The 12,528-nt window shown below is 37.4% G+C and overlaps 1 protein-coding gene across 2 annotated transcripts in view; it reads right to left on the bottom strand.

Annotated features, from left to right (window-relative positions):
• galntl6 (polypeptide N-acetylgalactosaminyltransferase like 6) overlaps positions 1-12,528 on the bottom strand; it is a 253,863-nt gene that overhangs the window by 164,153 nt on the left and 77,182 nt on the right. For both annotated transcript variants that reach the window (XM_067404464.1, XM_067404465.1), the window contains one exon: positions 7,849-8,015. In XM_067404464.1, coding sequence (XP_067260565.1) covers positions 7,849-8,015 — 167 coding nt within the window. The remainder of the gene's footprint in view (positions 1-7,848; positions 8,016-12,528) is intronic.

Here is a 12,528-nt window from a genome sequence, read left to right as displayed (position 1 = left end):
TACGTGTTTATGTGTGTGTGTGCATGCATGTGTGTCCAGGAGTAGCAAGACATGTCTCATCTTCACGCCATACTAATTGTGTCAGCTGTAGCTTTTGAAAGGACACATGGAGGCTGGTCAGTAATTACCACAAGTAATTCAGCTTGTAGCAGGTAAAAACACAAATTAGAGGCTATTGAAGTTACGGTTGAGTTCTGTTAGTTACGTGTGATTTTTCACACTTCCAACACTGTACTCAGAGAAGGTGGACCATATATGTGTTTCTGTGATGCTGTTGCCATTAAAAGGAATATTCTGGGTTCAACACAAGTTTGAAGGAATAATAACCCAAAAAGAAAATTCATGCCATCATTTCATTCTTTTGTGCTCTGCAGAAGTCATACAGGTTGGTAACGCTAGGAGCAAACAATGGCAGAATTTTACCTTTAAGTTCGATCAACAGCATTCGTAGCATATTGGCCACGTACACACTGCAGATAAATTCGGTTGTCAGTTCACCTTTTAGTGCTTAATCCCGTTCTGTGAACACACAGTTCAGTAATTTACGGGAGTGACAACTGCATTCTACAACTGAATTAACTCCCGAAAAATGCAGGTAGTGATAACCGCACCTACAAAAATTCTACGCAGTGTGTATGGAACTGAACTGAACTGAACAACTAGTTGTTCATGACGAGAGATATGAGAGGTGCAGTGCAAGAAATTACAAGGAAAGAGGTACTGTAAGAGCCTGACATTCGCGTTGCCAGATCTTGCAAGCAAACTGACAAACAAGAACAATGAACAAGAAACAATGGGGCCAATTTTTGGATGATTTAAAAGCAGAAACACAATACCGTTCAAAAGTTTGGGTTTAGTAAGATTTTTTAGTTTGTTTGTTTTAGAAAGAAATTGCATTCAATTTGTTATTTAAAAGTGAGAGTAAACATATTTATAATGTTACAAAAATGTTCTATATCAAATAAAGACTTTTAACATTCTATTCATCAGTGTATCCTGAAAAAAAGTATCACTGTTTCCACAAAAAAAAAAAAAAAAAAAAAAAAAAAAAAAACAAAAGTAGCAATTGTTTTCAACATTGATAATAATGATAATAAATGTTTGTTGAGCACAAATTATCATATTAAAATGATTTCTGAAGGGTCATGTGACACTGAAGACTGAAGTAAAATTCACCTTTGCCATCCATAGGAATTACATTTTTAAAAATTACTTTTTAAAAATATATTAACATTTAAAAAGTTTATTATTTCGCATTATTACTTTTTTTTTTATATTATTTTTTATCAAATAAATGCAGCTTGATGAGTATACCACCCCAAAAACTTTTAACAGTAGTTTCTAAATAAAAAAAAAAGGATAAATCATTCATTCTCGATAAACATGTATTATTTGAGATGTAAAGCTATTTACATCATTTTTACAGTCATTATGACATTACATTGGTCACTAATGATGATTTACTGTATGAACACATGCAATGATAATGGCAGTTTAATTACTCTTAATAGAAAATGAATGCTGATTTGCATGTGTTGTATCTGCCTTTACACAAATGTCATCTTTCATGCAAGCCATTTAATTTTGTTTCATTAGAAGAGAGCTTTAATTATATGTTCTAATTGAATGCTATCTATTAAAGGGAATATGAATTTAATTATCAAATCATCATGCAGTTGACTTTATAGCTTAGCTAAACACACAAGCAAAAAGAAACATTCTGAAAGCCTTAACGAGTCATCCGGGCCAAGGAAAGAACAACAAAGGTGTTCAGTGATGAAGCACCTTCACGCTACTGAATGCCACTGTGAGCTTCCATGACGAGGACGTTTCTCAATTAATTAAATGCATGGCATGAATTTAATTTGTATCCACAATTAATGAGAGCCCAGCAAGGCCTCTTCTGCACAGAGTGAGACGTGGTGGAAATGCTTATCTTCAATAAGAGCCAGGCTGGCGGTGAGAGAGACACCAGCAGAGTTTCCACTTTAGCAACGCTCTAAAAATACTTTACTTTAAGCAGAGTCGAAGAAACACAAACGCTCTACATATTCATGAAAATTAATCATACAGTACAAGTGAGGAGCGCCGCTGTGGTCTTTTCATGGCCATCTATTCATAAGTAGATGTTTTAAAATCAACTCTATGAATATTAGTACTGGGCGATATACTAATATTCACTGCACAGTACATTTTGTACCTTGAAATTATAAGTTGCTTTGATAAGCGTCTGCCCGAAGCATTAAAAGATGTCATTTTACTTTCATATATTAAAAATAAATGCAGGATTTTTAATTTCTGCCAGTTTCTGCCAATCTCATGTTAATCTTGAGTACATATAGAGTAACAATGCATCCTTCTTATGGTATCTCCGTAAAAGTCTTTAGTTTTATCATATTTATAAAAGATAGATACGCTAAACTGAGTCTTTCCTAAAAAAGCAGAGCTCCTGGAGGCGTGCCTACCGTCAGTGCCGTGGGCGGAGCTAAAGAGGTCACGAGCGTGCGCAGCTTTTGTGTACAGATCGCATGCTAGCTGCAACATAAAAAGGGTACAAAAATGTTTGTGTTGTTTACATTATATGCACTTGTGCGCCGATTGCCAACAAAACACAGACATCTGATGCAGCTTTACTCACCACCCATGATCTGCTAATCCAGCGCCGAATTGGGACTTGTTTACAAAGTATTCGTCACCGAAATCCCGAGAACAAACAAACATACGTGCACAACTCCGTTGCGGCCCCAGAAAAACAAACTTCATCCACCATTCCCTTAATGCTGGGTTGTTTGGGAAGCTGAAAAAGGTAATCTTTCCCTCACAACCAAAAACACACTCCTTTGTTGACAGGAGCTGCGTCTCATTTCAGAGGCTGCGTCCTTCGGAGATCGCATTTGAAGGCCGAATACTTCATCAATGATGTCTTATTTAATAAAAGTAACCCTAATAAAATTGACTGATATTCATTGTGAGATGAAAAATACTGTAATTTCTTTGTTACGTTGCAATCTAACGATTTTTTTTTATTTTTTAAATGAGACCGATGATGTATGCAGTCTTTGAAGGGTGTGGCCCTGAATTGGGACACAGCCATTGTTGAAAAATCTCCCGGCTTCCGTATCCCGAATGAAGCGTGTTGATGAGCGTGCTCTTGTTCTGGGTGATGTGTGTGTGCACGCTTATCAAGGAGAAGTGCCCATACAAGGAATCCCGCTCTCTTTTGACATCATACAGGCCATACTTGAAAAAAAACTCTCCGAAACCCGGTCCGAAATGGGAAGTAGTGTATTTGGCACACGTCATACGTCCAACTCGTGTTTTGAAACTTTGGCTATGTTTAACATGATAATGCAACTCTTTAACAGTGTAAATAAGACACTGTAATGCATGAAATAGCATTACACCACCCCTTTAAGTTCACTAAAGAGTCAATGATACAGTTTAAAGACAGATGTTATAAAAATCATCTCAGACTACTGATTTTTAGAAGCAAAAAAAGCATTCAATTCTGTAAGTTTGATCCATTTCAGCTCAAAGTAAGTGAATCAATACAAAACTCTGATTCTGTGATTCTTTGGTGTTATTTGTTAGCATTCAGTGAGTCATTTTTGATACATGAAAACTTTTTTTTTTAACATTACTGTTTATGATTATGTATTTTTATATTTCACATTCGATGGTCCTCTTTAGACATTCTACTAACTATAAGTAACTTGTCAACTACATGTTAACTAACTCTCATTAGAGTATTAGAAGACTGTATAGACCATTAGTAGACTGTCAGGTTAGGGTTAGTTAAATAGAATAAATTGACATGCAGTTGCAAATACACTTATAGTCAGTAGAATGTCTATTGGGGGATCATCACAATAAAGTGTTAGCAGATATTAAGCATACAGTCTACTAATACTCTAATGAGAGTTAGATGACCATCGAAATAAAGTTTTACCAAAGTTACAGTGGCTGTTTTGTTGAAAGCAAAGCTTCTTTTTTGGCCATTCACATTTTGCGTCATTTGCGCGCTCGTTCATTATTTCAAATGTAGGCAAGCGCACTCATAATGGAAGCGAAGCCCATGTGGTGCAACGCGCTCGTGTTTTCCAGGTGATGAGATGAAAAATTCTCAACTTTTCAGAATGCCGCAAGTGCACCGCAGGTCATGTGACCAGAACCAACCGAACAGCTTTGCCCTTTCTGTAACAAAACATTGAAAGCTGAGCCAAGAAGGACAATCAGCTGATCATAGCTGTACAGGGCAGGTTTTTATTTCTCATCTCCATAAATATATCTAGTAGTAGAGCTAATGCAAGGGCTAGAAATCCTTATTATCCTTTGCTGAAAGCTCTTCATCTTCATGGAAAGTGCAGTTCATGGTTGCATAGCAACGACAGACGCCATTGGAGCGCAAGCACTTTGGAAAGAAGGAGAAAGCGGTGCAGCCACGCTTACCACATGTTTTTAGATGCAACATGTGAACGGCCCCTAAGAAAAACAAAACTTTTAAAGCCATTACAGAGCAATTTTGTGAAACATGTTTTAAAAAATCTGAAAAATATTAAGATTTCTATATCGTTCGGCCCAATACAGTGGTATAGTTCATGAGTGGAGCAAAAGAGAACACAAGGAGATGAGGGAATCAATAACTTCAGCCCACTTTATATCCACTTCATTTCTGGTTTTGGTTAGAGCCAGTGATTATGAGTGGCAGAAGTGTGGCTCTCTGTCACTCATTCTGGACTGTGCTCTGTTCTATGCTAATTAGATCTCTCTCGTTTTTTGGCTGTGGTGATTGATGGTACTGAACATTTTCAAAAGCGACTGTCCAGACACAAAGGCCACCAGCTGCACACAACCTTCTGTGTGTTTGTTTAGAGAGAGTGCACTTAGAGGGACCGGTGATGCTACTGACAGGTGCTTATTTCCTCTCAAATGCACTTGGGCATTATTGGTCAATCTTTAGTCTGAGTGAAATGTAACCAAATCATTTTTGCAGAAAAGCTCATTGATTTTTTTTTTTTTTTTTTTTTTTCAAATTACCTCTCATTGCTAGAGATCTGAGAAAACTGAAAAATGTTTGTTACAGAGAGTAATCAACGCATCTGGCTAAAATTTCTCTTTAAAATCTTTAAAATGCATAAATGACTCATACAAGCACTTGACGAAAGCACAGGAGATTCAGTGCTTTTTCAGTGGATCTACTTTCAAATCAATGAAATGCCAGAAATCTGACATTTTCTGTGCTTTGAGAGTTTATTGCTACTCTTGCTCTAGGTCAAAAATCTGTTGAGAGAGAATCGGCATCTCATATGAGTTCATCATTAAAGAGAACTGACCAATGAGCTTGGGATGATTAGCATAGCAGAGTTTGTCTTTATGGTATATACGGGATACACACACACACACACACGTTAAAACCTGAAGATGGCCTTACATGAATTACATACACACAAATAACATATCTGTGTAATTAAAAAAACAAACATTTTTTATCATCATAAGCCAAACAATGCAAGATGCCTCGGTGTAATGGAAGCTCATCTCAGCTGGACATGAGTATTGTAATGGGAACAGAGCATGCCAGAGCAGAGTACATGCTCACTATTGTGCTCTCCATTATTTCTCTACAGGAGTGATGCATGCCCAGCAGTGAGATGGAAAGTTATTGGCTGAGATGTCTTGTAGTACAGAGGGGCATTGTGCGGTGGGATGTTCTTATTGATTTATTGTGTGAAGTATTGGGATGCTGTTCCAAAAGGAAGAGTATTTGGTGCTATAGTGCTCAACAGCATGCTATCAATGCATCTCTAAGAGAAGACGCATTCCTGATGTCTTCATATTACTGCTTTCCACTACCAAAAATCTTACAATGAGCGGAATGTGCCCTGCTTTCATCTTTTCGTGATCAAAAATGGAAAGACTGACACTTTAATAGTGTCTTTAAAATATTACATCTAAAAATTGTAACAAATGATAAACAGTCAAACCAAAAATTATTCAGACATTTTTGATATTTTTGATATATTTTTACTAGTGGGTGCAGGACACTATAGCTATGTAAGTGAGCATAACAAAATAAAGTAAACCGTGACATATAATACCCAAAAATTCTTCATACAGTGAACTACCAGTAAAACTGTTTAAAATTTGGAACCAAAAATTATTCAGACACTTTGACCTGACCATGTTTTGCTTAAGTGTTATCTGACACAATTAAGATTATTTTTTTTCTGACAGTTTAACTCTGAGATCTTGTCATATTGTATTACCATTTTTGAAACTATAGTGAATAAACTGAAGTAATGAATGAAATGTTCAAGGTGTCTGAATAAATCTTGGTTTGACTGTATATACACTATATTGCCAAAAGTATTGGAACACCCCTCCAAATCACTGAATTCAAGCATTAAGAGTTCCTTTCACTGGACCTAAGGGTCCAAGCCCAACCCCCGAAAACAACCCCACACCATAATCTTCCATCCACCAAACTTTACACTTGGCACAATGCAGTCGGGCAAGTACCATTCTCCTGGCAACCACCAAACCCAGACTCATCCATCGGATTGCCAGACAGAGAAGTGTGATTCGTCACTCCAGTGAACATGTGTCCACTGCTCTAGAGTCCAGTGGCGGCATGCTTTACACCACTGCATCCAACACTTTGCATTGCTCTTGGTGATGTAAGGCTTGGATACAGCTGCTCAGCCATGGAAACCCATTCCATGAAGCTCTCTACACACTGTTCTTGAGCTAATCTGAAGGCCACACAAAGTGTGGAGGTCTGTAGCTATTGACTCTGCTGAAATTTGCCGACTTCTGCGCATTGTGTGCCTCAGCATGCGCTGACCCCGCTCTGTGATTTTACGAGGCCTACCACTTCGTGGCTGAGTTGCTGTTGTTCCCAATTGCTTCCTCTTTATGATACCACTAACAGTTGACCGTGGAATATTTAGTAGTGAGGAAATTTCACAAATGGACTTATTGCACAGGTGGAAACCTATCACGGTAGCATGCTTGAATTCACTGAGCTCCTGAGTGCGACCCATTCTATCACAAAGCAGTCTGCATGCCTAGGTGCTTGATTTTATACACCTGTGGCCATGGAAGTGATTGGAACACCTGAATTCAATGATTTGGAGGGGTGTCCCAATACTTTTGCCAATATAGTGTGTATATATATATATTACAAAAAATTACAACTGTCCCTCAGGTGTTGCATTATTTACACCCCTTACAGAACTTTTTGTTTGTTTGTTTGTTTGTTTGTTTGATGTTTGTTTTTACATTTAGTGTACTTGTTTAAGCAAAAGTGTCAATGAGGAGAATGCTAGAGTTTTGTATGGGGAAATATTGGTAAATATCACTTAAGTATTATTTTTATTTTTTTTACTGTGCATCAAGCTGTAATTTATGTAAATTAAAAGAGTGTGAAAATGTTATTTAAATGCTAACAATTAAATTAGCCTTAATGAGACAAAGGAGTCCAACAAATGTTTAAAAATATAATTTCCACCACTATGTTGTGAAAAGGACATTTAATCATGAACATGAAAAAAATAGCGGTTTATGCACTGTTAGAGAAAAACAGTTTTGAGGGAGACTACAACGGTCAAAAGTGTCTCTACCAATTGAAGAAACACCCATAGCATGGTCACTGACAAAGCCCTGTCTACCTCTATAAATGGCCAAAAAAACAAAACAAAAAAAGCCTTTTTGATGCACTCAAGGACCCAGTACTATCAAAGCTTTGTTCAACATACATTTTGAGCAGCTAATGCAGAATGCCACCAGCAATGACCCTGATGTCAAGCAAATGCTCTAAAAGAGAGAAAGAACAGCTCGGCCGCTTACCTCTGTCACTGTAGTCGTCTACCAGTATGATCTCTGCGATCAGGTGGTCAGGTGTGCGGTTGGTGATGCTGTGGATGGTTCTGAGCAGAGAGGACCAGCCTTCGTTATGGAACGGGATGATAATACTGGTGTTTGGGAGGTTTTCAAGATACAGCTTCTGCTTACAGCTACAGAAAATAAAGAATGAAAGAGAGAGTGAGATTGAGAGCGAGGCAGGCAAATACTAGCTGCTTATGCTTTACAGCAAATGCTTAATCAGGGCATCAATGTATAATCCACATATTGTAAGACACTTAACAAACACACTCAACATCGCATAAGCCTCCTCAGAACAATGATGTGTGAAATATAAATCTTGTCACTTATTGCACTAGATCTTGCCAAACTGTAAAAACATTATTTGAAAACAAAAGCACCGGTATGGGCTGCCCCAATGCCGTAGGCAATGGCGACAGAGCTCAGATCATAAATCAATGTTTTGAGAGGTCCTTCAGTCCCAGCGCTCTCGTAAAGCATTCAGAAATCTGCATGTTAATTGAGCTCCGACAAAGCCGGCACCAACAGATGAAGTGGCACTTTATTGCTCACACTGGTCTCTCTAATTCAGCACCCTGACAAACTTGACAAGCCGGCCCTAATTCATACACCTTCATATAATAATCATTCTCACGAATAGTTTATTAACATTTCTCTTCGATTGTGATGGAGGAAAAAAAAAAACACACACACACACACACACACACACACACACACACACACACACACACACACACACACACACACACACACACACACACACACACACACACACACACACACACACACACACACACACACACACAGACACAACAAAAATACAGTATAGAGAGATCCAGCATTGTGCACAAATGCATTCTGGAGAGAAGCCAGCATCTAAAACAGCCCTGTCTGACCTGTCAGATCAGTCTACTAATGAAATACAGTTCAGGAAGAAAAAAGGCACTCCATTTGCATACTAATAGCCAGACAGTGTCATGTGTATTACTGGAACATGCAACTCTCACAGCAAATTCTCTGAATCGGTATTAAAGAAAATGTATTTGCATAAAAAACACTACTATTTTACAATTTGGGCTACTCTATTTTGTGGAAAGAGAAGTGTGCTGTGTTCTAAAATCTAGAAATAAATAAAAATACTTTTCCAGTAATGCATGTGTCACCATTAGGATGTGGTTTTCAATTCCTGTCCTTGAGGCGCTCAATTAGACATCATTTGTTTATTATTATTATTTTAAAATGTGTTCATTTGTATCAAAACTTTTGGAGTGAGAACAAAAGCATATATTTTTAATACATACATAATACATACACACTACCATTATATATATATATATATATATATATATATATATATATATATATATATATATATATATATATGAGCAATATCACACGAATAGCAGTGCCATTGTAGGTCATCACAGCGTGCTGATTTACAACCATATTGTGTTTATACAAGTGTGTAAATAAATAAGAACAACAAAGGAGTCTCTTTAAAAACCCTCTTTTTGTGCAGAACTACTTCCTTCCGCCATGGGTTCAAATCTCAAGTTGACCGTTTGACCAAGCCTCTGTTGCTAATTTACTAAAACATCACTTTAGAACTAGTAACGAAGGACTGTTGAGACATTTCATTGAAGCTTATTGTGTTATGTAGAGTACAGTTTTATGGTTTATGAGAGAGAAATTGAGAAACGAGTGTATTACTTGCACCTAAAAGCATTCATTCTTCAGGTTGCTGTCCATAATATATCCATTTTAAAAAATCAGTTTAAATATCCACTGAGGAAAACATCTTTTGTCCTTTTAAAAGTCAAAGGGATTTCCCACAGCGCTAAAACAACTTCCTTGTTCTGACTCACTCATAGAGAGAGTCTTTGCTGCCATCTAACGGCATAATAAAGCTAATTTTCACTGACCCTTTCTCAATACCAAATACGGCACATTATTTTTATAAAATAATATTTATTAAACAACAATATTTAAATTAACAACAATAGCCATTATAAAACACATAAACACAAGCAAACAATAAACAAAGTCAAATAAATAAAAAAAAAAACACAAGCAATTTAGTCAAACGTACAAATGTAGTAGTCTAATACAGGATTAAAGTTAAATATAGCCTAAACAAAGTTATGAAATGTAATTTTCCCCTTAACCCAAATCGTTTTGCTCTGGGACAATTAATAGCTTAATAAGACCAAAGATTGGCCATTTGATATACCCCAAATGAATTAGATTTTTAACCACGATCTACATAAGAGTCAGCGACAAATACCCGAAGGACTGGCCAAGATGAAGCTTTTCTCGGCGGGTACACGAGCACTGAATTGCCGCTGACGGCCTGGAGCTCACATCTGCGAAAGCGTCAAAACAAATAGTAAAACAGGCTCTATGATTACATATCAGTCATATATTTGAGGTCTAAACAACCACATTCTCGCCTAAAAACTCTTAAAACTACAGTTCGTGGTACAACAAGTGTAGTATTTGTAAAAAAAAATACAATGGATTTGCTTGGCCGCCATGACAGTCGCTTCAAGTGAAGTGATATAAACGGTGAAAAGGTAGGAGTGCTGTTCTCAATAGAATATCGCACGGCTCTCAGCCAATCAGATTCGAGAACTAGAAAGAACTGTGTGTATATTAGGGGTGTAAAGGTACATGTATTCTTCCCGACCCGTCACGGTACGGATGTCACGGTTCGGTTCCTGCAGTTAGACGACGAATACAGTCAGTCACAGGCAATCCTCACTCCAATCCAAAAGGGGGCTCACACAGTAATGCTTTCTAGCCTAACCAATTTTAACCAGCATTAACCACCAATAATCGCAATAAGCTCTGTGTTTTGTTACTTCCGATTAAAAACAAAGTGCCATCTTTCAAATTCTGTCCATTTTATCACGAAATTCAAGCAATAAATGCCCTTTTGGTGCTTTCTGATGTGGCGTGACAGATCGCTGTATAGGCGCCTCAGTTCAAATTGTATGAGTGAACGCGATCATCCCTTCCTCTTCACTACTACAGAATGACCATGAATGAACATGAAGGTATGTTGAAAGATACAGTACAACTTACTGAAATGTATCATATCTCGTGTAATCTCTCAATCAGTGTGAAAGATGTCAGTAAAACAGTTTGTAAACAATATGTCACGTAGTATTACATTTACCTCAGAAAAGCCATTCAGTGTCAACAGCTTGTTAGTTCGCTATATATACGCACTATTAGCCTATATATTAATTATATTTTACTTAACCTGTTAGTTAATGTAAGGCCTAAATAAATCCATCATCAAAACAAGTTATGACAGCCACTGTGTGTAAATGATTATATTTCAACAACGAATTGGAGAAACATAAGTTAATGCAAAAACTGCCTTATGTGTAACATACATGTTTACAATACATATATATTTGTATTATTATTATTATTTGAGTGTTGAGGATTATATCTAAAAAAATAAATAGCAACTGAATAATAATTTGGGCTTTGTTGTTAATTGTAACCTTGTGCAAGTAAAGGCTCCCTAATAGTTTACAGCATTAGCAGAGATAAGAAAATTTCAATTATAATTGAATACATTTAAAGACAGAGACACAGTTTGTTCAGTAAAACATTGTTTAATTAAAAAAAAAAAAGAGGAAAAAAATGTTTTGTTTTCTCACCCTGCTGTACTGAACCCATATCGAACCATGACTTTAAAACCGAGGTACGTACCGAACCGTCATTTTTGTGTACCGTTACACCCCTAGTGTGTGTGTGTGTGTGTGTGTGTGTGTGTGTGTGTGTGTATCAGGGGCGTTTCCTCTGAGGAGGCAAGGGAGGCAGTGCCTCCTCAAAAAAAAAAAAAAAAAATAGGATGAGAAAATTATCCATATTACATATAAAACAACACAAATATTACAAATTATGACATTAAAAAGAGCGCAAGTCCCGCATATTTCTTCAGGAACACTGCCCAACAGCGACAACCACAGGTAAAGTTACAGCAGGAGTCATGCTTTACAGTCTATGAAGTCATGCCTCCCTTTGCTCTCATAGAAAACCATTAGAACCCCGGAGTGCAGTGGGATTTGTGGGGGGTAATTGAGAATGAATAGGGGAAAGTCACATGAGAGGAGGCAATATCTCAATCGCGCTATGATTGGATGTAATTGGTTATGATTGGATATGATTGGTTTGTGCGATAAATCCTGCCTCTTGTTGACGTGCACTTTCCGCGCGTCAGTTTGACTGAACAAATGATGTCGTCAATGGGAAGACTAATTGAAAAGTAAGTAAACAGATCACAGTTAGATTAGTGTTGTCAAAAGTACCGACTTCGGTACCTAGCCGGTATTGAAATTTTAAAAAATGTGACGCTTTGAGCGCTGTTGAGCGGATTCGTAAACATCTCTGATTGGCCGTTGTTTTCACGGCTCATCGGATATGTCTGTGATAGGCTTCAATGATCAACGCTGTAAAAACGTTGTAAATAGTCATCAATTAATCTCTTCACTAAGCGCTTACACAGACACACATGGGAGCGTTTGAAAGCAGGCGTCTATCGCGGGTCGGTCCACTGTTAGACACCTGCTTTCAATTGCTCGCGCTCCCACTTTCAAAACGCTTTCAAATTCAAACACTTCCGTGTGC

This window comes from Chanodichthys erythropterus, chromosome 12, assembly GCF_024489055.1.
Source record: "Chanodichthys erythropterus isolate Z2021 chromosome 12, ASM2448905v1, whole genome shotgun sequence".
Classification (NCBI taxonomy): Eukaryota; Metazoa; Chordata; class Actinopteri; order Cypriniformes; family Xenocyprididae; genus Chanodichthys; species Chanodichthys erythropterus.
This window is presented reverse-complemented; position numbering and strand designations above follow the sequence as displayed.